Consider the following 27565-nt stretch of genomic DNA (forward strand, 5'->3'; position numbering starts at 1 on the left):
CATCAACGTAGAACGGTACGGGTGGGAAGAGGACACAAAGCCACCTTAGACCATGCACAGATTTAGCTTGTTGAAACCAGTGTGAACTGGACTAACCAGGGTAAAAGGTGCATCAGCAAAAGCCTCCTCCGCAGCCCCACTGTCGGAGACAGGGCAACTCAATGCATCAAAGACAACAATAGTGGTGATCTGGGGGACGGCACCATGTGGGCCTCTGGAGGCAGTTGTGTGAGGGGCTCTCACTTAGGCCTCTTGCAGGCTGCATATGGTGGTAAATCCACACCATGAAGCCAAAACAAGGGAGGCAGACTGTCTGTACAAGAAGGTGGGGGGGGGGGCAACTTAGTCGCAGGTCTCTGGCACAAGTCTAACACTAGACTAGCATAAGGCGCAAGACATCAGACTTTGCAGCAAGCAGCGCTTCTAACTCCTGGCAACAAAGCGGGTAAAATATTCGCCTGTAAGTTTAGATCAAAGAGAATCAAGACTCCACAGGGAGATAAACACATGGGCATAAACATACTGCTGGTGTATCTGGAGCTTTTTTATGGGGCCTGTTGAAACGAAGAAGAAAGCTGCTAATGATCTGATCCAGTCTTACTCACAGGACTCGCGTGAACAGAAGCTTTCAACAGATCGAGATATATCAGAAGGCTGGAGGAGGTCACCTCTGGTACCGTCTTGCCTGTAATCAGACCTATCCCTAACCAAGGATAGTCTCTCTACTCCGCAGCACAACCTGGCCAATCTCACTTCACAATTTCAATGTGAAGGAATTCATGTTTGCGCTGGTGGCCAAGCTAGGACTGATGCTTCCCCAACTGATCAACAAAGACCAACGAAAGCTCATACAAGGGAGACAGCAGGGGGACGATACGAATACGATCGATACCTGGGGAACCACCTACAATCCCTCTGAGGAGCGGGGCCTGCTAGGTACCACCTTCAAACTGAAAACAATAGGAATTACTGAAGGCCCTGGGGGGACCAAACCATATACTAAGAAAGTGGAATGCAAAAGTCGGGCCACCACCTAAGGAAGTGGAATCGGTAGAGGGGAGCTGGAGGAACTAGGAACACCAAAAGGTAAGTACCAGAGTGCCCCCCCAGTGGGAACCTAAAGCATTTCACTATTTGGGAGTTCAAACCTATGGTGATGATGAGAGGCTATTTGTAACTAATTTAAGGGAGGAGCGGCTGTCCGTGAGACACTCACTGATCTTTTTGATGCGGTTGCTCCTGTCCCGAATGGGTCGGACATATATAGTTAAAATGTTGTTCCTATCCCACCTGCTACATTATTTTGTGGCCTTTCCTGTGAGAATCCCTTCAGGATTTCTTTTAGGGAACTGTGAACGCTACAGGGTGCGCTGTTATAGGGTGATGAAAGACCCAGGCTGGCGATGGGGAACTGTAGGAGGCTGGCCTGGCTTGTAGTGAGTACCAAGGGGTACTTGCACCTTGCCCCAGGCCCAGTTATCCCTTATTACAGGGAGTGCAGAATTATTAGGCAAATGAGTATTTTGACCACATCATCCTCTTTATGCATGTTGTCTTACTCCAAGCTGTGTAGGCTCGAAAGCCTACTACCAATTAAGCATATTAGGTGATGTGCATCTCTGTAATGAGAAGGGGTGTGGTCTAATGACATCAACACCCTATATCAGGTGTGCATAATTATTAGGCAACTTCCTTTCCTTTGGCAAAATGGGTCAAAAGAAGGACTTGACAGGCTCAGAAAAGTAAAAAATAGTGAGATATCTTGCAGAGGGATGCAGCACTCTTAAAATTGCAAAGCTTCTGAAGCGTGATCATCGAACAATCAAGCGTTTCATTCAAAATAGTCAACAGGGTCGCAAGAAGCGTGTGGAAAAACCAAGGCGCAAAATAACTGCCCATGAACTGAGAAAAGTCAAGCGTGCAGCTGCCACGATGCCACTTGCCACTAGTTTGGCCATATTTCAGAGCTGCAACATCACTGGAGTGCCCAAAAGCACAAGGTGTGCAATACTCAGAGACATGGCCAAGGTAAGAAAGGCTGAAAGACGACCACCACTGAACAAGACACACAAGCTGAACCGTCAAGACTGGGCCAAGAAATATCCAAGACTGATTTTCTAAGGTTTTATGGACTGATGAAATGAGAGTGAGTCTTGATGGGCCAGATGGATGGGCCCGTGGCTGGATTGGTAAAGGGCAGAGAGCTCCAGTCTGACTCAGACGCCAGCAAGGTGGAGGTGGAGTACTGGTTTGGGCTGGTATCATCAAAGATGAGCTTGTGGGGCCTTTTCGGGTTGAGGATGGAGTCAAGCTCAACTCCCAGTCCTACTGCCAGTTCCTGGTAGACACCTTCTTCAAGCAGTGGTACAGGAAGAAGTCTGCATCCTTCAAGAAAAACATGATTTTCATGCAGGACAATGCTTCATCACACGCGTCCAAGTACTCCACAGCGTGGCTGGCAAGAAAGGGTATAAAAGAAGGAAATCTAATGACATGGCCTCCTTGTTCACCTGATCTGAACCCCATTGAGAACCTGTGGCCCATCATCAAATGTGAGATTTACAAGGAGGGAAAACAGTACACCTCTCTGAACAGTGTCTGGGAGGCTGTGGTTGCTGCTGCACGCAATGTTGATGGTGAACAGATCAAAACACTGACAGAATCCATGGATGGCAGGCTTTTGAGTGTCCTTGCAAAGAAAGGTGGCTATATTGGTCACTGATTTGTTTTTGTTTTGTTTTTGAATGTCAGAAATATATATTTGTGAATGTTGAGATGTTATATTGGTTTCACTGGTAATAATAAATAATTGAAATGGGTATATATTTGTTTTTTGTTAAGTTGCCTAATAATTATGCACAGTAATAGTCACCTGCACACACAGATATCCCCCTAACATAGCTAAAACTAAAAACAAACTAAAAACTACTTCCCAAAATATTCAGCTTTGATATTAGAGTTTTTTGGGTTCATTGAGAACATGGTTGTTGTTCAATAATAAAATTAATCCTCAAAAATACAACTTGCCTAATAATTCTGCACTCCCTGTAGTGTATAGGGTGTCTAGCAGCATAGGCTGATAGATAATGGTAGCTTAGCAGAGCAGCTTAGGCTGAACTAGGAGACGAGTGAAGCTCCTACAGTACCACCTAGTGTCACTTGCACAATATCATAAGAAAACACAATACACAGATATAATAAAAATAAAGGTACTTTATTTTTATGACAATATGCCAAAAGTATCTCAGTGAGTACCCTCAGTATGAGGATAGCAAATATACACAAGATATATGTACACAATACCAAAAATATGCAGTATAGTATTAGAAAACAGTGCAAACAATGTATAGTTACAATAGGATGCAATGGGAGCACATAGGGATAGGGGCAACACAAACCATATACTCCAAAAGTGGAATGCGAACCACGAATGGACCCCAAACCTATGTGAGCTTGTAGAGGGTCGCTGGGACTGTAAGAAAACAGTGAGGGTTAGAAAAATAGCCCACCCCAAGACCCTGAAAAGTGAGTGCAAAGTGCACTAAAGTTCCCCAAAGAGCACAGAAGTCGTGATAGGGGAATTCTGCAGGAAAGACCAACACCAGCAATGCAACAACAATGGATTTCCAGACTGGAGTACCTGTGGAACAAGGGGCGTGTCCAAAAGTCACGATCAAGTCGAGAGTGGGCAGATGCCCAGGAAATGCCAGCGGTGGGTGCAAAGAAGCTGCTACTGGACAGTAGAAGCTGAGGATTCTGCAGGGACGACAAGGGCTAGAAACTTCCCCTTTGGAGGATGGATGCCCCACGCCGTGGAGAGTCGTGCAGAAGTGTTTTCCTGAAGAAAGACCGCAAACAAGCCTTGCTAGCTGCAAGTCGTGCGGTTAGGGTTTTTGGATGCTGCTTTGGCCCAGGAGGGACCAGGATGTCGCCAATTGCGTCAGGGGACAGAGGGGGCGCCCAGCAAGACAAGGAGCCCTCTCAGAAGCAGGCAGCACCCGCAGAAGTGCCGGAACAGGCACTATGAAGAGGAGTGAAACGGTGCTCACCCGAAGTTGCACAAAGGAGTCCCACGCCGCCGGAGGACAACTCAGGAGGTCGTGCAATGCAGGTTAGAGTGCCGTGGACCCAGGCTTGGCTGTGCACAAAGGATTTCCGCCGGAAGTGCACAAAGGCCGGAGTAGCTGCAAAAGACGCAGTTCCCAGCAATGCAGTCTGGCGTGGGGAGGCAAGGACTTACCTCCACCAAACTTGGACTGAAGAGTCATTGGACTGTGGGAGTCACTTGGACAGAGTTGCTGGATTCAAGGGACCTCGCTCATCGTGCTGAGAGGAGACCCAGGGGACCGGTGATGCAGTTCTTTGGTGCCTGTGGTTGCAGGGGGATGATTCAGTCGACCCATGGGAGATTTCTTCGGAGCTTCTAGTGCAGAGAGGAGGCAGACTACACCCACAGCATGCACCACCAGGAAAACAGTTGAGAAGGCGGCAGGATCAGCATTACAGAGTTGCAGTAGTCGTCTTTGCTACTTTGTTGCAGTTTTGCAGGCTTCCAGCGCGGTCAGCAGTCGATTCCTTGGCAGAAGGTGAAGAGAGAGATGCAGAGGAACTCTGATGAGCTCTTGCATTCGTTATCTAAGGAATTCCCCAAAGCAGAGACCCTAAATAGCCAGAAAAGAGGGTTTGGCTACTTAGGAGAGAGGATAGGCTAGCAACACCTGAAGGAGCCTATCAGAAGGAGTCTCTGACATCACCTGCTGGCCCTGGCCACTCAGAGCAGTCCAGTGTGCCAGCAGCACCTCTGTTTCCAAGATGGCAGAGGTCTGGAGCACATTGGAGGAGCTCCGGGCACCTCCCAGGGGAGGTGTAGGTCAGGGGAGTGGTCACTCCCCTTTCCTTTGTCCAGTTTCGCGCCAGAGCAGGGCTGAGGGGTCCCTGAACCGGTGTAGACTGGCTTATGCAGAAATGGGCACCATCTGTGCCCATGAAAGCATTTCCAGAGGCTGGGGGAGGCTACTCCTCCCCTGCCTTAACACCTTTTTCCAAAGGGAGAGGGTGTAACACCCTCTCTCTGAGGAAGTCCTTTGTTCTGCCATCCTGGGCCAAGCCTGGCTGGACCCCAGGAGGGCAGAAACCTGTCTGAGGGGTTGGCAGCAGCTGCAGTGAAACCCCTGAAAAGGCAGTTTGGCAGTACCCGGGTCTGTGCTAGAAACCCGTGGGATCATGGGATTGTGCCAACAATGCCAGGATGGCATAGAGGGGGCAATTCCATGATCATAGACATGTTACATGGCCATATTCGGAGTTACCATTGTGAAGCTACACATAGGTAGTGACCTATGCGTAGTGCACGCGTGTAATGGTGTCCCCGCACTCTCAAAGTCCGGGGAATTTGCCCGGAACAATGTGGGGGCACCTTGGCTAGTGCCAGGGTGCACACACTAAGTAACTTTGCACCTAACCTTTACCAGGTAAAGGTTAGACATTTGGTGACTTATAAGTTACTTAAGTGCAGTGGTAAATGGCTGTGAAATAACGTGGACGTTATTTCACTCAGGCTGCAGTGGTAGGCCTGTGTAAGAATTGTCAGAGCTCCCTATGGGTGGCAAAAGAAATGCTGCAGCCCATTGGGATCTCCTGGAACCCCAATACCCTGGGTACCTCAGTACCATATACTAGGGAATTATAAGGGTGTTCCAGTGTGCCAATGTAAATTGGTGAAATTGGTCACTAGCCTGTTAGTGACAATTTGGAAAGAAATGAGAGAGCATAACCACTGAGGTTCTGGTTAGCAGAGCCTCAGTGAGACAGTTAGGCATCACACAGGCAACACATTCAGGCACACTTATGAGCACTGGGGCCCTGGCTGGCAGGGTCCCAGTGACACATACAACTAAAACAACATATATACAGTGAAAAATGGGGGTAACATGCCAGGCAAGATGGTACTTTCCTACAGGAACAGAATTCACCAACTAGTTTCAGGGGATAAGGTTGCTCCTAACTGCTAAAGTGACTACTTCTGGGCACAGCTACAATGCCCTGTATAGTGGCTGAAAGAAGCTCTTGACACAGAAAGCATGGCAATGAGATGCTGTCTTGGGCCGCAAACAGTTGAAGTAATATGGGACGAGTGACCCTGGCGCCAGCAGCCAAGGGCTCTACACACGGTGAGTGCTGGAAAGGAGACTTGAAATTATGAGAATTAAAATGTCACATTCCTGGGATTCCCCAGAGCAGGAGTCCTCAAATTGGGAGGCAGCCCCTCTGGGGGGGAGGGGGGGGGCTCAAATGATCCCGGGGGGGGCTGCCAGGCTCTGGCCAAGAGAAGCATTGAGCTGATAACAGGGCTTTGCTTTAAACTGACAAAAATGAGCAGCAGTAAACCGCGCTGTAATGGCACATCACAAATATGTTTTATCATTTATATCGAAGCTGGGAGTGTGTCAAAAGGGAAGGAACTCCAAATACTCTTCACCCCCACTTCAAATATTCACACTATGGACACTTTTAAACGTTAGTAAGGCCTGTCAGACCAGAATAGTATGTTTGGTATTGTGTACTAGATTGCATTTTTAAGACAGTAACAGAACTTAACTGCAATGTTTAAATATGTTTAGACATATTGGGGGGGAGGGAGGGGGGCATTTTGTTTCTCCCCATGGTGGGGGTACTGTTCGGGGGGTGGGGGACACAAAGTTTGAAGACCACTGCCCTAGAGCTTACTGACAACAAGGAGGGTAAACACACAACATCATAGAAGGGTGTGGACAGATGCGTGGATTGAAACGGAAGGAAATGTGTGTAGAGGGTGCACCTAGATGTCGTTTGGCAAGATACAGACACAAAGTTTGCTGTCGGCCAGTTCCTTACATGTGGAGGCCATGGTTAATGTGGGGAGAGAAACTTGACCCAAAACACATACATGTACGGCGGCTTCTACAACGCTGTTTCTATCAGTGCTGCGTACAAATCACTGACACCTGAATCACCAAGAGGGGTGAGACCAAGAGAAGCAAGACCAATCTTACGGGGAGAGGAGGCCTCAGCGTCATCATAGGCAGCCCCTCCTCACCCTGGTAGGACAAAGCCACCAGGACGGACTCCACCTCCTGGTGAACCCGATGGAGGGAGTTGTTAAATAAGATGATTTCCAGCACAAAACCGGGGGATCCAGAGAAAGTAAAAGTAGGTAGAGGCAACCAGGGTTTCACCTTTATTAGAGGTGACCTCTGGTGCGTCTAAAACAAACCGCGTGATGAAATGAGAGCTCAATGGCTCCGACCATCATCTTGTTGGCAACATATTTCTGCCCCAATTCGCCTATATCAGTCGGGGGCATTCGTCAGAGCCAAGGGTCCCCAATCACCTAGACTAACAAGTCAATAGTAAGAAGTTAAAATCCTGCATTAGACTGACCAGCGTGAATCCTACCTGGTCTTAGTGCCGTTAAACCCCCACTACGGGGACAGCTGCCTTCCATTCTGGTACATGAAGCTGGGTGAGGACACGGTCATTGGCACTATCGCACCAACAGTTTGTGATGGACGGTGCTAGAATAGCCCTAACAGAGAATTTCTTTGAGTATGACAAGTTTTAAGGATTTCAGCACTTGACCAAATTGACAAAAAGAGTCCCTAGTGGCCAAACTCCTGCCTCCCAAGTGGAGACCAGTACACACTTCACAGAGTAGATTTGAAGCACAGAAACAAATGCATGGCCCCCGGGGGATGGCAGGTGGCCCTAGAGAGCTTGGTTCTCCGCTCAGCTATATTGAGGCATCCATGACCCAGTAGCTAAAGACCACCCCAGATAAGAGAAAGCGTTAATGCTAGAGAGGCGGATTGATCCTACTGAAATGCCTGTCACTGGAATGCAAGCTGACGTTGCCCATGAGTTCCACAAATGAATGTACCGGCAGTCGCAGAGCTCTAGGCGCGTGTCCAAAAATCTGCATTATCTGCGTACAGTAAAAGTGGGCATTAGGAGTCAAGCACCGGGGGTAAGTTCGGTCTATGAGCTGTTGAACGAGTGCCGAGCTTATTTACCCACAGAATGAAGAGTAAAGGTGGGAGTATGCACCCAGCAAGTTGGCCCCCTTGTTCTATTGGCTGAGATCAGGACGGAGACTGAAAAGGACTTTGTCTTCTTAGTTATGTGCTAAGCTGTCCCTCTGCTGGTATCACCCCCACCAACCTCCTCTTGATTACGGTTTTGTATGTCTTGTGCACACTTCACACCGCCCTGGGGTCCCCGGACAGGTAGTGGGGCCTTCCGCAGCGCTCGGTTAGCAGCCGAGCACTCATGGCAAACCATCTTGGAGACATGTGACTGCTTGTTGAGATCTTTATCGGCTTAGATAGATGGTTCTAAAACTATGGGATCTTCCTGAGGGGTTCCCGGGGCTTGTTGTTCTATCATCATGGGGGGAGATGGGGTTCCAAGTCTATCAGTTAATCACACATCCGCATATCGCTCTATTACCCAATGAGCAAGTCCTCTCTCCGTCTCCAGTCGCAGTGCCTCAAGACTCCTCCATGAGGTGTTGGCATCCCATAGTTAGAGTGAGGGGTTTGTATAAAGACAGCAGACGGCTTCTAGGACGCCTTTGCACTTATGATTTGAGCATGATCCAGATGTTGGGCCTACACAAGCATGATTTTATAGTCTGCTGTAAACATTGGAGCAGCACGATATTCTTGCACGGGGCTGGCTAAGCATGGCCTGCCCTCGGTTTTTATAACGTGTGCAAACTTATCTTACATCCTTATGTTTGTGTGCATTCAGCACGATTTTTTAACTTATCATTTATATGCTTCAGTGATGTCAATGATATAAACATCTTTTTATGTTTCTCCCCGACAATGAAAGATGACACCCAGGGGTGTGTGAGGCCACCTGTCCTGTGTAAACACATCTGTTGGGTCCCGTGGGTGGCGCACCAGCACACTTGAAGCACCTGCTTCAAGAGGCAATCTCTCATACAGCAGAGTGGCTCAGACCAGACCTGGGGCTCTTTTCATGAGGGTACGCGCGTTTCCAGGTGGTTGGTCGCGGTAAGGGAGAGCACAAACATCTGCCCAACAAACATCTCTTCTTCCCCCAGTGCTCCAAAAGTGATCAGGTGTGCTACGTGCTGTAAGCCCTTAAAGCTGTCTCTGTGGTCAGGGCCAATCTTTGCAACTCTCTGCTTTTGCGTCCAAGTGCGGTCATGGTATTGCTAACAGTGAGAAGATACCATGACAGCTGCTTCTATATTTCATCTTGCACAGCTGTGTTTATGTTCATGCCATTACCTGTGAGCCAAAATTATTTTATTGTACACAAATGAAATCAACTCGTTGTTTCTTCCCTGAATGAAGTTTTCAACTTATTAAACGTATTAGCTGTTCTCTTCACAGTATCAGACAACTGGACAAACGAAACAACTCCCCCCCCCCCCCCCCCCCAATGATGTCCTTCGGGATCGACAGACTATGACAAGGTGGGGCAAGCAGGAGGGCAATTCCAAAGCCTGATGCAAGAGGAGTGACAGAAGAAGACATGCAGGGAGGTGAAGCGTACAACGCTCTTTATTCCCCTACAAATGTGGAATCTGACACTTTGCAGTGTCCAGTGCCCCCTGGCTCAACACTCCTAACCAGGCAGATTCAGCCAATAACCAGATTAAAGCAGCCGCCCATGCTGCTCTTCAGAAGGAAGCCTGCAGCCTCCACGGGTCACCCTGGTCTACTAACATCAATCCAATCCAACCCAATCTTGTGCTGCTTATTTCACCCCTGGGCTTCCGCTCCTACCCTAAGGATCCGTGGGCTCAGATACTTGCAGGATCCGTGACATTACTCCTGTCGAAATAGTCACGGTGGCAAACAAAGCTTTTTACTTTTTGTGCAGTTCTGCTAACGGGGCGAGCAGTGTGCTGGTGCTGCAGGGATGCAGCTGGCACAGCACCGTGATGTGATGAAGCCTGCAGTCACCCCACGTGAACGGCTGCAGTGGGCTCCCTCTAGCATCTGGTCAGCGTTTGGCACGACAGGTGCCCTCCACTGAACCTCCAAAGATGGAGAATGCGACCCTGGCAGTACAAGGGAAGCTCCTTCCTACCACTCAAGGTCCTGACGGAAGCATGTGCTTCTGCTACTTGAGGCATTACTGCACCGTCTCTGCTGCTTCCATCCATTCCATTCCTGTGGTGTCCCAGGGCTAGAGAGTGCTGAACCCAAAGCAGACCACACTGAGGCTCCTACAACTGTGGTGCACACAAGGAAAGCACCAACGTTCACTGAGCGGTGCCGTTCCTGTTTCAGATTGAAACTTCCATCACTGGTCCCCGTATGTACCTCTCTGGTATCAGATAGAAGCTTGCATCCCTGTACCCTAGCTGTACCCCTCTGGTATCAGAGGGAAGCTTGCATCGCTGTACCCCATCTATACCTCTCTGGTATCAGATGGAAGCTTGCATCACTGTACCCTAGCTGTACCCCTCTGGTATCAGATGGAAGCTTGCATCGCTGTACCCCAGCTGTACCTCTGGTATCAGATGGAAGCTTGCATCGCTGTACCTCTCTGGTATCAGATGGAAGCTTGCATCACTGGTCCCCATGTGTACCCCTCTGGTATCAGATGGAAGCTTGCCTCACTGTACCCTAGCTGTACCCCTCTGGTATCAGACGGAAGCTTGCATCGCTGTACCCTAGCTGTACCCCTCTGGTATCAGACGGAAGCTTGCATCGCTGTACCCTAGCTGTACCTCTCTGGTATCAGATGGAAGCTTGCATCGCTGTACCTCTCTGGTATCAGATGGAAGCTTCCATCACTGGTCCCCATGTGTACCCCTCTGGTATCAGATGGAAGCTTGCCTCACTGTACCCTAGCTGTACCTCTCTGGTATCAGATGGAAGCTTGCCTCACTGTACCCTAGCTGTACCCCTCTGGTATCAGATGGAAGCTTGCATCGTTGTACCCTAGCTGTACCCCTCTGGTATCAGACGGAAGCTTGCATCGCTGTACCCTAGCTGTACCCCTCTGGTATCAGACGGAAGCTTGCATCACTGTACCCCATCTATACCTCTCTGGTATCAGATGGAAGCTTGCATCACTCCACCCTAGCTGTACCTCTCTGGTATCAGATGGGAGCTTCCATCACTGGTCCCCATATGTACCTCTCTGGTATCAGATGGAAGCTTGCCTCGCTGTACCCTAGCTGTACCCCTCTGGTATCAGATGGAAGCTTGCCTCACTGTACCCTAGCTGTACCTCTCTGGTATCAGATAGAAGCTTGCATCGCTGTACCCTAGCTGTACCCCTCTGGTATCAGATGGAAGCTTGCCTCACTGTACCCTAGCTGTACCTCTCTGGTATCAGATGGAAGCTTGCATCACTGTACCCCATCTATACCTCTCTGGTCTCAGATGGAAGCTTGCATCACTGCACCCTAGCTGTACCTCTCTGGTATCAGATGGAAGCTTCCATCACTGGTCCCCATATGTACCCCTCTGGTATCAGACGGAAGCATGCCTCGCTGTACCCTTGCTGTACCCCTCTGGTATCAGACAGAAGCTTGCATCGCTGTACCCTAGCTGTACCCCTCTGGTATCAGACGGAAGCTTGCATCGCTGTACCCTAGCTGTACCCCTCTGGTATCAGACGGAAGCTTGCCTCACTGTACCCTAGCTGTACCTCTCTGGTATCAGATGGAAGCTTGCATCACTGCACCCTAGCTGTACCTCTCTGGTATCAGAGGGAAGCTTGCCTCACTGTACCCCATCTATACCTCTCTGGTATCAGAGGGAGGCTTGCATCACTGTACCCTAGCTGTACCTCTCTGGTATCAGATGGAAGCTTGCCTCACTGTACCCTAGCTGTACCTCTCTGGTATCAGATGGAAGCTTGCCTCACTGTACCCCATCTATACCTCTCTGGTATCAGAGGGAGGCTTGCATCACTGTACCCTATCTGTACCTCTCTTGTATCAGGTGGAAGCTTGTACCACCGTACCCTATCTGTACCTCTCTGGTATCATATGAATGTTTCCATGTATGTACCTCTCTGGTATCAGATGGAAGCTTGCATCATTGTACCCTATCTTTACCTCCCTAGTATCAGAAGGAAGCTTGCATCACTGTACCCTATCTGTACCTCTCCGTTATCAGATGGAAGCTTGCATCATTGTACCCTATCTGTACCTCCCTAGTATCAGAAGGAGGCTTGCATCACTGTACCCTATCTGTACCTCTCTGGTATCAGATGGAAGCTTGCCTCACTGTACCCTATCTGCACCTTTCTGGTATCAGATGCAAGCTTGCCTCACTGTACCCTATCTGCGCCTCTCTGGTATCAGATGGAAGCTTGCCTCACTGTACCCTATCTGTACCTCTCTGGTATCAGGTGGAAGCTTGTACCACCGTACCCTATCTGTACCTCTCTGGTATCATATGAATGTTTCCATGTCTGTACCTCTCTGGTATCAGATGAAAGCATCCATCTCTGTGTCTTACCTGTAACTCTCTGGTATCAGATGGAAGCTTGCATCACTGTACCCTGTCTGTACCTCTCTGGTATCAGATGGAAGCTTGCATCGCTGTACCCTCTCTCTACCTCTCTGGTATCAGACAGAAGCTTGCATCACTGCACCCTATCTCTACCTCTCTGGTATCAAAGAGAAGCTAGCATCACAGCACATTAGGTGTACCTCTCGGATATCAGATGGAAGCTTGCATCACTGAACCCTATGTATACCTGCCTGGTTTTAGAAAGAAGCTTGCATCATTGCTCCCTGTGTGTATATGTCTGGTATGATTCCCTGGTGTCAGATGGAAGCTTGGATCACTGCACAATACGTGTACCTTTCCGATACATGAAAAATGCTTCCATCACTGGTCCCTGTGTGTACATCTCTGGTATGATTCCCTGGTATCAGAGGGAAGCTTGCAACACTGTACCCTGTGAATATCTCGCTGGAATCATAGGGACGCATGCATCACTGTTCCCTATGTGTACCTCACTGGTAGAGGGACACTGCCCCCTTGGTGCTATCAGAGGGAATCTTGCATAACTGCACAATATGTGTATCTCTCTGGTATCAGAGAAAAGCCTGCACCACAGCACCCTGTGCACCTCTCTGGTATCAGAAGGAAGCTTACAGCACAACAGCCTGTACATTACTTTCCCTGCTTCAAATGGAAGATTGCATCACTGCTCCCTATAGGTGTTTCTATTGCAAAAAGACAAACTGACTTTTGACCTTTGTTTCAGAACACAGAGCAAATGTGACAAGAATAAGATTTAAAGGCATCTTAATTGCTAATTCAGTTTCTGTCTGAACAGAACACCTGTTTGTCCACTCACCAGAAGGGTTAAGTAGGTTCTAAAAACAGCTCAACCTCATTAAAAAAAATGACTCACCTGTTGAGTACATTTTGTTAGTCCTGCACACAGATGTTGAAAGCTTATGTAGGCCCTGTTTGGGGGGGGGGGGGGGGGTTGGGGGCCGCAGACGCTCCAGTATCCCCACTTGCCGGTCCAAGATGAGGCCTTTCATGCTACACTGTTGGCACATATCACCACATACTTTACTGAAAATGAGGGCACAACGTCCGACAGCGGTTGTGAATGAGACTGCGGGAACATGCAACTGAGCCGGCACAGGGTGCGAAGGTGGCGCTACGCAAAGAGACGCATATGTTGAAGGGGATATCTGCAGATACGAACTAAGGTTCTTAAGAGACCGCTTGGCTGCCAGTGACTTGACGAGGGCACATCTAGCACACACGAATACATTAGTCCAGCTGGGCAAGCTAGACTACAGGGACTATTTAGCCCAGAAACATTCAGAGGGCGAGAAAGTGGGCAAAATGTTTGCATGGCTTCTCCATTCTGACTTCCAAAGGGCCCCATCACTGCGATTTGTGGGGCAAAGGGCCAAATTCTTCATAATCAGGTGGCTCCTGTTATGCAGCTTTATATGCAGCACTGATAAGTGAGGGCACTGACCATATTACATAGTTTCTTGACACACTGCGCCACTCATGGCTTCAGGCCTCCTAACGGGCTGATCTCAAGAATGTGCTGGCCACAACAGAGATCGCGAAGCAAATAAACAAATGCCAAGGGGCAAGCTCCTGATGCAGACAGCTGACTAACAGAATTTTACACCACCTTTAGCTCCACACTCATCGAGCTTTCTCAATGGGTATACTACCACATTCTCTCCACAAAGAGCTCCCGACCATCCTCTTGAAACCGGGCAGGGATCTAGTACTGAGAGGGTCATACCACCCTCTGTTTATTGAACTCAGACTATAAAGTTTTAGGTAACGTGCTGGCTAACCAATTGATTCCTATGTCTCAAACCATCATGTACCCAAACGAGAAAGGGTTTATACCCAGGAGGAATACATTCCTTAATTTATGCCGTCCGTTGATGATGATGGTGTTCTGAGCAAAGTCTTCCTGAACTTACCCTTGTGTTGCCTCACTGGAAATAGACCCTTGCTTTGCATTACCAACAGAATGTCCCTGCAAGAATGAAAATAGGTCCCAATTTTTCACTGTGAGTGCACTCTTCTATAAACAATCCCAGGGCCGTGTGAAAACCAGCAGCATCATCTCAGATCCATTCATGATTGCACGAGACACCAGTCAAGGATGCTGATTGCCCCCTATAATATTCGCAATGCCAAAGGAACCTCTAGTGTGCGTGATGCGACAGCGGGCCCCGGACTGTGGTATCCAGGCTGACGGCTGTTTAAATATAATAATCACTGCATGCCGACAATGCACTAGCCTAATAATGAGACACCACAGTCTTTCCCGGGTTTATGGAGCTTTTACAAACTTGTTGTGTAGCTATATTTGCCAGGTTTTAGTTCATGTTCATTTAACCCGCTTACATATTTTATCACAGCGCTTTGTTTTTCTAGCAATAGCTATGTTCACGTGCAGTTTTATGTTCTTAATCTCATTGTTCTTTCGCCTAAGGACAGCATCACGCTCTTAGTAGGACATGCAGTTCGCTTTGTGCTTCCTCCTCGACAAACGTGGTATCCTCTGTCTCTAGCATTCGCAGAAACATCATCATCCGTCAGGGCCATTTCTAGGAATGTTAGCTGGCTTATTATAATATCAACCCTTGGTTCCAGACACATTAGAGGGAGATTCCAGACAGATGACCACAACTGCATGCCGATTGCTGCAAGCTTCGCTACAGCTACTTGCTTAGAGTGCCGAGCTCTGAACTAGATGGGGACGCTGCCTTTCTAGATCTCAGGCCTCTTCTTCAGGTGTGAGGGATGATGTTCTTCCAGGGGGAAACCTGAAGGGCAGGTTGTGCTTAGCATGCTGTGCTCATACTCAGCGTAGGTGAGGGACTAGATTCACTCCCCTATTTAGACAGTATGGTAGGACTGTTCTTGTGTTTTACATTCCTCACCACATGCCTGCTCCTATTGTCTTTCATTAGCCTTGTTATTGCCATGCACCTGCTTTTATCTAAGATGCAGATATTTTAATAAATGCTTATTTAAATATATTCTGCCTCTGTTGTCTTTGCCTGAGTGAGAGCTTGGTAACTGAGAGAACGGGGTGTGATCAGATGTATCACAATTCCCTGCGAAGTCTATCTTACCATGAGCTTGGTTGCCACAATCATCTCGGTAAGAGATGGGGCGCTGCGAGTTAGCCGGAAACCCCGGATTAGGCCGACAGGTGTCACCAGGGGTGGAATTGTACTCAGTACCCACAACCTGGGCGATCCTACCGCTCAAATCCAGTAGCCTCATTACCCTAATGAGAACCTACGCAACATGGCACCACCAACGTTTGGTCAGGCACAAAAAAAAAAAAAGATCCTCCTAAGTATCTCTGTCTCACTAAAGGCTAAAGACACTTGATACTATATACGGAGACGTCCGTGGTATTGAGGATTTCCTCCTCAGCTAGGTAGGTAGCACCTATCCAGAGCTGTAGGTTGTTCAAGCTTGAACCATAAAAGGATTGATCATCAGTTGGTATGCTTATCTCTAAACACAATAAACTAGTAATATGGCGAACCCTCAACAGGTAGCAACAGCAGTAAATATGAGGGCCCCCCTCACTGTACATTTATTGGCAAATGGCTTAACGGTCTGAGGATGTCCAGTTACATTTGTTGTTGAGGTACATGCAGCCTATAGAACGAACATTTTATTCTCGGGTCACGTTTCCAGCAGTGGATGGGAACTCAAATACATTTCCTAATTATACACCGGCAAATCCTCCTGCACAATACAGGGCTTATGCATCTTTAGAGATACCTTTATCTTATAATAAAGACCATAACAATTGGCTTGATGGCGCCCCATCACACACAAAATTACCAGTTAGGTTAGGTCCATTGAGTAATGCTGGCCTGACCTGGCCTTTTTTTGGCCACATATACACCGCATCCTGACGCAGCAGCAATGGTGGTAGCTGAGGTCTGGCGCTTATATACAGAAGCCACAACGACAGATTTTCAGTACAATTTGTTGTGCAAATGATACATACAAACCCAGCACTAGCTGCTCAGGTACATGCAGCAGCGCAAGGTATTAATCCTGCCACTGTACCTTAGATCATGGGTAAAGTACCCGCCAAACCAGGAGATTCCGTTTTGGTTGACTCAAAGAATAAATGCACTGGAAGCAGTCTTTCCCCATACGGGACATTAGGATAAGAATAGAATTTTAACAATGTGCTCGTCTTACAGCATGGTTCCCACAGTTGAAAACTGCAATACATGGGGCACAGTATTTGCTGCACTCTACACAACCGCACACAGTACACCAACACTTGCCAATCTTCCGGAGGCACTGAAACAAATTCAAGATGAATAAAAGGCAGCCCCTGCCCTAGATTTGGGGGTGCACTTAATAGGCAATTTTGCCACAGTATCCTCAATTATGTTAAGTAATATTAAAGGGGAACCAGTTGCACTGACAGTGCGCATGCGGCCCTGGAACATTCTGGCACAGGATCAAGAACGAGAGCTGCCAAAAATAACTGCTGAAACATACTCCAGCATAGGTCGAGATGGTTTGGGAGCCAGACCGACGAAGCCACAAGTACAGGGTGGATCCAGTAAGGATGCTGCCAAAACAACACCCGAGGGTTGTAAAAAACGCTGGGATACAAAAAAAAAAAAAACAACAAACACCTAGGAAAGAAAGGGTAGACATCACAAAATAGGTACAACTTAAGAAACAGGGATAGTATAAAAACATCAGAGGCATATCAGTATACTGATACACTCCAATATTGTTCATTCCAGGAGTCACTAGAAAAAAAGAAGTGAGAGAGCTGGGCGGTCAGATCAGCGGACCGAGTACGTGAAACCAAGAAAGGACTCACAACACTCGTCAGATGTTTCGGCTAAAAAAAAAAAAAAAAGAAGAGAAACTTCCACAACAGAAACTACAATTTAAAAATAAAAAAGTGGCAGCAGTCGCAATGGAACATTCCACTCAAAAAGATGGCTTTACTAAAGAACCAGAAGTGGGCACTAGCGCTGTTAGAGAGCGCAGCAGAAGTCACAATAGTCTGCCGGGATCTTCTAGAGAATCTGGAGGTGAAAGCAACTGATGACTATCTACAAGTATGGACTGCAGGAATAAGTGTCTCCACACCAGACAGGATGTATAAAGTAACTATTCAGTTAGAAGGGGACATCGAACGCATAATAGATGCCATCTTTTGGGATTGTGGAGTCTCTATTTATGACATTTTACTGGCCAAAAAAGATTGGCAACCAATATTTGTCTGAGAACTCCCATATGGAGAGGACGTTATTGAAAAATCCTTCTCACCCCTTGTTCCGAAAGAGCTTGTTGAGAAATATGCCATGGATTGGGCAGTGGTGCAGGCGCCTGCACTATCATGTAGGGTGGGATAAAGATTCTCCCTGCCATATAATACCAATAAACTATCAACCTCAGCCACAACCACAATATCTAATTATGATGCAAAAGCCCTAGTGAAGGAAATCCTCACACAGTACCAGGGTGTCACTGGACCCTCTGACTTATCAATGAATAATCCATTAGTCCCAGTCACTAAACCAGACCACTCATATAGGATAAACTTAGACTACAGACATTTAGTCACACAAAAACATATGCATTACAAAATGCACATAGTATAGCACTAATGTATATCATTGTGCGGAAAAAATACAAAACAACCCTGAATGTATCTAACAGGTTTTTCTGCCAAAATATGGCATCTGAAAGTAGGGACTTAACAAGTTTCAGCACTTTAGGCTCTCAGAAAAAAAAAAATGTCAGTCTCCCTCAAGGCTATAAAAACAGTCCTGGACTGTTCTCAGCTTGTGTGACATCAATATTACACGACACAGACCCTGAGGCGTTTTCCTATGTGGATGATATCTAACACACGGATAACCTCATAAAACATTTAAGACAGGTAGCCCGCACCGTTGTAGGATTCACCGAAATTGGTTACAAATGTAACTTTAAAAAAAGGAAAATAGCCTCTCTGTGTCCTGTTTCTGGGATACAAGTTGTCAGATGAAGGCAAGAGCCTGGTGTAGGAGCGTACCATCTTGCCTGGCATGTTACCCCCATATTTCACTGTATATATGTTGTTTTAGTTGTATGTGTCACTGGGACCCTGCCAGCCAGGGCCCCAGTGCTCATAAGTGTGCCCTGTATGTGTTCCCTGTGTGATGACTAACTGTCTCACTGAGGCTCTGCTAATCAGAACCTCAGTGGTTATGCTCTCTCATTTCTTTCCAAATTGTCACTAACAGAATAGTGACCAAGTTCACCAATTTACATTGGCATACTGGAACACCCTTATAATTCCCTAGTATATGGTACTGAGGTACCCAGGGTATTGGGGTTCCAGGAGATCCCTATGGGCTGCAGCATTTCTTTTGCCACCCATAGGGAGCTCTGACAATTCTTACACAGGCCGCCACTGCAGCCTGAGTGAAATAACGTCCATGTTATTTCACAGCCATTTACCACTGCACTTAAGTAACTTATAAGTCACATATATGTCTAACCTTTACCTGGTGAAGATTGGGTGCAAAGTTACTTAGTGTGTGGGCACCCTGGCACTAGCCAAGGTGCCCCCACATCGTTCAGGGCAAATTCCCCAGACTTTGTGAGTGCGGGGACACCATTACATGCGTGCACTAAACATAGGTCACTACCTATGTATAGCGTCACAATGGTAACTCCGAACATGGCCATGTAACATGTCTAAGATCATGGAATTGGAGGGACAATTCCATGATTCCCCGAGTCTCTAGCACACCCGGGTACTGCCAAACTGCCTTTCTGAGGTCTCCACTGCAGCTGCTGCCAACCCCTCAGACAGGTTTCTGCCCCCTGGGGTCCAGGCAGCCCTGGCCCAGGAAGACAGAACAAAGGATTTCCTCTGAGAGAGGGTGTTCCAACCTCTCCCTTTGGAAATAGGTGTGAAGGCTGTGGAGGAGTAGCCTCCCCCAGCCTCTGGAAATGCTTTGATGGGCACAGATGGTGCCCATCTCTGCATAAGCCAGTCTACACCGGTTCAGGGATCCCCCCAGCCCTGCTTGGTCGCGAAACTGGACAAAGGAAAGGGGAGTCACCACTCCCCTGACCTGCACCTCCAGTGTGTCCCAGACCTCTGCCATCTTGGAAACAGAGGTGTTTGTGGCACACTGGACTGCTCTGAGTGGCCAGTGCCAGCAGGTGACATCAGAGGCTCCTTCTGATAGGCTCTTACCTCTCTTGGTAGCCAATCCTACTTCCTAGGTAGCCAAACCTCCTTTTCTGGCTATTTAGGGTCTCTGCTTTGGGGATCAACAGATAACGAATGCAAGAGCTCACCAGGGTTCCTCTGCATCTCCCTCTTCACCTTCTGCCAAAGGATCGACCGCTGACTGCTCAGGTCGCCTGCAAAACTACAACAAAGTAGCAAGACGACTACTAGCAACATTGTAGCGCCTCATCCTGTCGGCTTTCTCGACTGTTTCCAAGTGGTGTATGCTCTGGGGGTAGCCTGCCTTCACCATACACCAGAAGCTCCAAAGAAATCTCCTGTGGGTCGACGGAATCTTCCCCCTGCTAACGCAGTCACCAAAAGACTGCGTCACCGGTCCTCTGGGTCCCCTCTCATCCTGACGAGCGTGGTCCCTGGAACTCAGCAACTCTGTCCAAGTGACTCCCACAGTCCAGTGACTCGTCAGTCCAGGTTTGGTGAGGTAATCCTTGCCTCCCCACGCTAGACTGCATTGCTGGGTACCGCGTAATTTGCAGCTGCTCCGGCTCCTGTGCACTTTTGCAGGATTTCCTTCGTGCACAGCCAAGCCTGGGTCGCCGACACTCCTTCCTGCAGTGCACAACCTTCTGAGTTGTCCTCCGGCATCGTGTGACTCCCTTTTGTGACTTCGCGTGGACTCTGGTTCACTTTCCTTCCAAGTGCCTGTTCAGGTACTTTTGCGTGTACAGCCTGCTTCTGTGAGGGCTCCCTGAGTTGCTGGGTGCCCCCTCCGTCTCCTCCTCCAAGTGGCGACATCCTAGTCCCTCCTGGGCCACAGCAGCACCCAGAAACCTCTACAGCGACCCTTGCAGCTAGCAAGGCTTGTCTGCGGTCTTTCTGCGTGGGAACACCTCTGCAAGCTTCATCGCAACGTGGGACATCAGTCTTCCAAAGGAGAAGTCCCTAGTCCTCTTCTTTCTTGCAGAACTCCAAGCTTCTTCCAACAGGTGGCAGCTTCCTTGCACTCTCAGCTGGCATTTCCTGGGCTCCTGCCCACTCGCGACACTGTTGCGACTATTGGACTTGGTCCCCTTGTCTTACAGGTACTCAGTTCGGAAATCCACTGTTGTTGCATCGCTGGTGTTTGTTCTTCCTGCAGAATCCCCCTATCACGACTTCTGTGCTCTCTGGGGGTAGTAGGTGCACTTTACACCTACCTTTCAGGGTCTTGGGGTTGGCTATTTTTCTAACCCTCACTGTTTTCTTACAGTCCCAGCGACCCTCTGCAAGCTCACATAGGTTTGGGGTCTATTCGTGGTTCGCATTCCACTTTTGGAGTATATGGTTTGTGTTGCCCCTATACCTATGTGCTCCTATTGCAATTCTACATTGCTTGCATTACTTTTCTTGCTATTACTTACCTAATTTTGGTTTGTGTACTTATATCTTGTGTAAATAACATCCTCATACTGAGGGTACTCACTGAGATACTTTTGGCATATTGTCATAAAAATAAAGTACCTTTATTTTTACTAACTCTGTGTATTGTGTTTTCTTATGATATTGTGCATATGACACCAGTGGTATAGTAGGAGCTTTACATGGCTCCTAGTTCAGCCTAAGCTGCTAGAAACACCTCTTCTACACTAATAAGGGATAAATGGACCTGGCACAAGGTGTAAGTACCTCTGGTACCCACTACAAGCCAGGCCAGCCTCCTACACCTGGCACCCCAATTTTTTGAAAAATGCGCACAACTACAACCACTGAATACAAAAAAAAAGCTCCCATCAGTGTTGGGCTTTCTAAATTGACAGAACATACTTTACAAATTATAGACAGCGCAATAAACCAATATACGACTTAATACTTCCGGACTTCGCTAGTAAATGTTGGACAGTCGAGCACAAACGCATTCTCAAGGCACTACAAAGACATGCTTAAAGCAAAACACTTACACATAAGAGACAACAAAACACATCTGGTCATCAGAGTAATTGCTGGTGTCATTGGTTTCACCTCCGTGACATTCAGTGAAGGTGAGACAGTCCCAATTGCATAGAAAATCACACCTATATACTACAGGTGAACAACGCTTTGCTCCCACTGAAAAAATTCTCACTGCTGTTCAGATGGCAGTCCTTTAAGAGAGACCTCTGGCCCAAGGGAAGCACGTTCTTGTTGTATCCCCGGTTTCCAGCCCTTGAGGCTGTTTCCAAAGCAAGTTTCCAGAACGCTAAAGCGTTACATCCACGTTGGATTCAATGGGCAACGTCTCTGACAGCCACTGATGTGGATTATGCGTTTGATGCGAAAATTACAAACCCAAGAATTCCTACAATACAAACTTGAGTACCCAGTCCCAGAAAATACACTACCAATTGAATAATACAAAATAATGTTGTACACCGATGGCTCAACACAACCTGCTAGGCACCAAACACCAATACCCAGCTGCTTGCGCAGCCGTGAGTGGGTACACGAGAGATGGCAAGTTCTGTCTAGAAGAAAAAGAAAAAAAAACACACAGACTCTAGGGGACTGTACAGCACAGCTCGCAGATTCCAGGCTTGGGAGTCCGAGTGATTCCCAATAAGGACCCGAGATCACAGTTAGTAAAAAGCAGCACATGAGGGGCTTGCATCTGCACATGCTGATGTGGCAGCTACAATTTCAATATTGCAATCTCGCCACTGGTGACAGATAAATAGCCCCAGCGTTAAGAGCCCATCCGACACCCCTCTTAATTTACAACAAACCTTTACAATGTGTGTATTTGGACCACTCTGGTACCCTGACACCAGACAGTGCATACAAATATATCTTAGTCGCTGTAGACTCATGCTCCAGATTTCTATGTGTTTGGCCACAACACTCAGCTGACCCTCGAACTATTATTAAAGACTTGCAAGTCTTTGTCGGTACATACGCTGTTGCGGCTTTCCATTCGGACCGGGCCCTGCTTTTGCCTCAAGGGCTTATAGGGATACCAGGGCTTTGTTAGGGGTCCAAGTGCATTACTTGTCTTCATTTCATCCTGATGGAAATAGTGTTGTGAAGCGACAAAATTGTGATTTAAAGCTATCCTTAACAGCCAGAGTATTAGGCGCGGGTCGTAGTTGGCTTACACACCTGTATGGAGTCCAGAGAGCACTTAATAATCTGCCTAAAAGGTCCCTGGGGGGGCATACTTCATAAGAGTGCCTGTTTGGAACTCAAATGTATGTTTCAGATCTTGATGGGCCTAGCGTGGAGGTGGCAGAACCACCCTTTGACATAAATGAACGCGTCACTGTCTTGCAGGAGTTACAAGAACTCTGATGACAATGCATCTACCAGTGCTCCATCCTCTGGAATTAGGGATGTCCCAGTAACATCTACCGGCTGGATACCCAAGCTGGGGAAGAAGGAGTTTAGTCTTCATCATGCACTGGTTCCAGTCCTGGGACTGCACGGAACCAGAACAGTCATGCTACCACCGCTGCCTGGTTCGAAAGAAAACCGCTTTGTCTCAATCGACAACGTCACGTTACACCATGTGGACGATCCTGCACAGCAGACCTAGGGGACTCCTGAGTAGTGCCCGAATTCCTCCCACTGCAGATCAGGATGTTCCTCTACAAGACATCGTCGACAACGCAGATACCTCTCCGAGCTTAGGGCGGGTGGAAAATGAGCATTCATTGGTTCCACTGACTACTACTTCGGTGCTTCCTGTTGATATGGAGCAACATTTTACGAATTCCACTCAAACAGACGTTTGTAACAAACTACACACCACCGAGGGAATCCTTAACAGCTTCTTCTCTTCTAGATACGCCACCAGCATCTGTTTGTACAGTTGATGGTTACTTTGTCAACCCTGATGGTTTTTCTTCTGACCCATCTGCTTCAACTGTGCTGAACTGTCAAGAGCACACAAGCTAATATATTGGCTAAAAATTTACAATTTCACTCGCCCATGGAACTATCTATGGTTATCAATAACTGTGTTTGCCCTTCTTTGGATTGGGTTTGTTATTGTTTCCTTTCTTCTTATACATGGTCAGTACCTTCCTGAACGCTCCAAGGTTGAACTGGTGGATCAGATTTTAAAACCACAGTTTTCTACACATAAAATATGCAGAGACTTGTCCCTAGTGTACATTACAGCAGTGCCTATTCCTTATGGGACTGTATGGGATAAAGTCTTATTGGATATAAATGGTCCTACAGAGATCATTCAAATTCCTTATGTGTTCAAACTTTCATTGACTGATTTAATCACACCCTGAGTGATTTCTGATGATTGGGATGTGAAAACAGTTGATACTAAGAGGTCTGATTTACAGAATTATGTGTTTTTTGAAAATGATGATGTGTACCAATTTAAAGGAAATTATGGTGACATGTTCTGGTATAACCATTGTGGAGAGAAGAACAACTTAATGAATGGGTACAAAACAGAACATACATCATTGTCACTTCCTGGTGGGTGGTTATTGTGGCCTGTAAAAACGAATGAGTGCCATACGCGTTGTATAAACTCCTCGGAGGTTACAAACTAATAGGCCGGACCCTCGCTATATATCCTTGGGACACTCAGGTATTGGAACAACATATAGTGTAGGAAAACTATGCCAGCAATGGATGACAGTCTCCTCACTAGATGCTGTTAAGGAACATCTTAGTCTCTGTCCAATAAAACAGATTTACAGGATTTCCTGTTAGGCCCCAGAAAACAGCGCAGAAAATGCTTCATATATGAAATAATTAATACAATTTGGAAGCTTTCCCAACAAGAAGCGGCTGCCCGGTTAAGGCAAATAGATCAGGACAACCTACAGATGGCATTAGCTGTCATGGACGATGAAATTAACACCTTGTCTGACCGAGTTTACACACTAAATAACATTGTGTCTTCTGCAATAGACATTATACAGAATGATGTATCATTTCTGCAACACAGACAGAGCCAGATACGCTCCATCAGGTAGTTAGGTTGGGCATTACAGACAATGAAGGCAGGCCGTGTCCCCTGGCAACATGTGAACGCAAGGGAGATTTTTTTCAACATTTAATTTAACGGGACAGCAGCAAATGATAGCTAAAAAGGAAGCAACATATATTATGTTATGAACAACGAAATTAGAAAAGTTGCCCTTTACTGTGGCAGAAGTACCTTCTGCAGAATGGTTGATACACAGGGTTATTAATCTGCCTATTTTACGCTTCAATTTACATCCTGCTTGAAACACATTCCGGTAGGCAAACATGAAAGGCTGGGAGATAATTACATACACTGGCATTCCCTTGGACGGCCCTGGGTGAGACCGAACAGGGGGCGCTCCCAAACACCCCACTTCCCTGGGCCTGTAGCTCTATCAAACACCAGGGGGTTCGGGTGTACCACTCTAATTTTACAGAAGAAAATATAGGGTAATCCTAAACTAAGGGGAGATCTGTGCTTCCGTTTTGGACATCACAACCACTTTCCTCAGAGGAGAGAGTGGCCGTTTCACACACCGACAGACACTGCCTTCCCTATAACAAAAAAACAAGCGCAGGTCGCTGTCCTGCACTATTGGCATTAACATGCATGTTGATGAGTACGTTTTGTTGTCGTTTAAACAGTCCTAAACTACTTAAACTACTGGAAATAGTCAAATTGATGGAGAGGGTAAGGAGTGGCTAACAAATACTATTATGAGGATAACAGAGTCAATATGCTTCGCACTTTGCATGTAAGCATATGTATTGTACTTGGACATGACCCAGACAAACTTACTTTAGGCATTTCCTAAATTGTGAGAAGATACCCGCTGACAGAAGAACAGCACAAATAGGCTGTGGGCATTTCCTAAGCTCAGAGAAGATGCCCGCTGACAGAAGAACAAACAGCACAAGAAGACGTGGCAAGTTAAGAGTAAGCTGCAGAGACAAACTGGCACAAACATACGTGGTGAGTCACTAAACTACATGGTCAAGTGGGAGCTGACAGAACACAGGAAGATAGTGTTCTTAGTACACGTAGGAGTCATCGGACAAGCATACCATGGTGAGTTAGTAAACTGTTAGCAGAGGCCCAGTGACTAAAGACTGGCACAGGCAGACTTTAGAGAATTACTAAACTTCTATGGGTAGACATTCTCTGACAGAAGAAGGACTGACCTAGGCTGTCTTTTGTGAATTACTAAACTCTGTAGACAGATCCTCACTGACAGAAGACTGGCACAAGCAGACTCTGGTGGTAGTGTTTATTGGCCCTCGTTACCTTTCTGTATAGGATTATCTGGTGATGTTTGGCCTGGATCAGGGGGAGCAGGTGGTTTCTCTGTGCTGCTTACAGAGGAGTCACTGTCTCCGTCATCTTCGCTGTCTTCGTCACTGTCCGAGCAGCTGGTCTCTGTGCTACTTCCAGTGGTGCTGCCACTGTCATCGCTGTCCGACTCATCACTGGGGCCGGTGCTCGAGGGTCTGGAGTCAGGATGATTTGGCAGAGCAGGGTCACCACCTGGAGAGTGGGATCCAGGGTCATGCTCTATCTTCTTTTTGATGATGTGCTTGTGGGGCTTCTTTCGGGAAAGTAGTCGTCTCTTGGGTGCAATGGGCTCCAGGGCATTCTCCCCACCAGCCTCCACAAACTCAACCTGCCGGTTATTCGTTGGCTCTTGGAGAACTTCACTCTGGGGTACCTCGGAAATCTCCCCGTCTGCTCCCTCCTTTAGTACGTCATTAGGATCGGATGGCGTTTGCTCCCCAGACGTGTGCTTCTTCTTCCTTCTGAGGGAACCCTCTTTCACGTTAAGGCCCATGTCAACCTGTGAAGAAAAATCAAGATATGTCAGGGTGCAATAGCAAGGGTGCTCTTCAAGCCAAGTATACAGCTCTAACTAAACACAGCAGAAAACACCGGAGTGCGAGCAAATAACAGCAGCACCTATGTCCTCATACCCAGTGCTTTAGCACCTCAGTGATTAAAAGTGATTTGTTAGAGAAATAAAGACTTATATAAAAAGGTACTAGTGAAGCATCTGGGAAATGGAGGACCCCGGCTCTCCCTCTACACAGAATCTCAGCTTGTGTTGTGCTTCTCACACAGATTCCAAGTTCTCAAAAGCTAAGCTTGCTGTGCTGTCCTGGTACGTAGGATTGATATATATGTATGAGCCTGCACGGTCTGACTAGACAGCGGTAAAAGGCTACAGCGAAATGTCCTCAAAGAAGATCGTTTCCTGAGATCCTCAACCAAGAATTCTTCTCTTGGAGCACAATAATGATCAACTCCATGTGCACCATTCCTGAACACAAACTGCTCTGATTATTTGTATTTACAGAAAGCTGAAATAAATTTAAGACAAAAAACGTAATCTTGTTAAAGAAAACCAGTTCAAATGTCCGTTGTATACTGGATTATGCAAGGAGGGCTCCATATGTGCCCTTCAAATCATTTCCAGAGACTTGGGGAGGCTACCCCTCCCATGCCTGTAACACCTATTTCTACAGGGAGAGGGTGTAACACCCCCCTCCCAAAGGAAATGCTTTGTTCTGCCTTCCTGGGCTTGAGCTGCTCAAGCAACAGGAGGGCAGAACCCGGTCTGTGAGGTGGCAGCAGCTGGGGCTGCCTGGGAAACCTGAGAAGGCTGTAATGGCAATACTGGGGATCCTCTAAGGAGCCACCAGAGTGCATGGGATTGAACAACCAATACTAGAATCAGTATTAGGGTACAAATTCCCAGATGTTAGACACCTTACATGGCCATATTTGGAGATACCATTGTGAAGCTGGACATAGGTATTGACTTATGTCCAGTGCATGCATAAAGTGGCATCCCCGCACTCAAGTCCTGAAAATTGGTCC

General features: G+C 47.3%; 1 protein-coding gene across 1 annotated transcript in view; it reads right to left on the minus strand.

Annotated features, from left to right (window-relative positions):
* RRP36 (ribosomal RNA processing 36) overlaps positions 1–27565 on the minus strand; it is a 69832-nt gene that overhangs the window by 40768 nt on the left and 1499 nt on the right. Inside the window, exon 2 of the mRNA XM_069236425.1 lies at positions 25979–26525. Coding sequence (XP_069092526.1) covers positions 25979–26525 — 547 coding nt within the window. The remainder of the gene's footprint in view (positions 1–25978; positions 26526–27565) is intronic.

The sequence above is a fragment of the Pleurodeles waltl genome, chromosome 5, assembly GCF_031143425.1.
Source record: "Pleurodeles waltl isolate 20211129_DDA chromosome 5, aPleWal1.hap1.20221129, whole genome shotgun sequence".
NCBI classification, from domain to species: Eukaryota; Metazoa; Chordata; class Amphibia; order Caudata; family Salamandridae; genus Pleurodeles; species Pleurodeles waltl.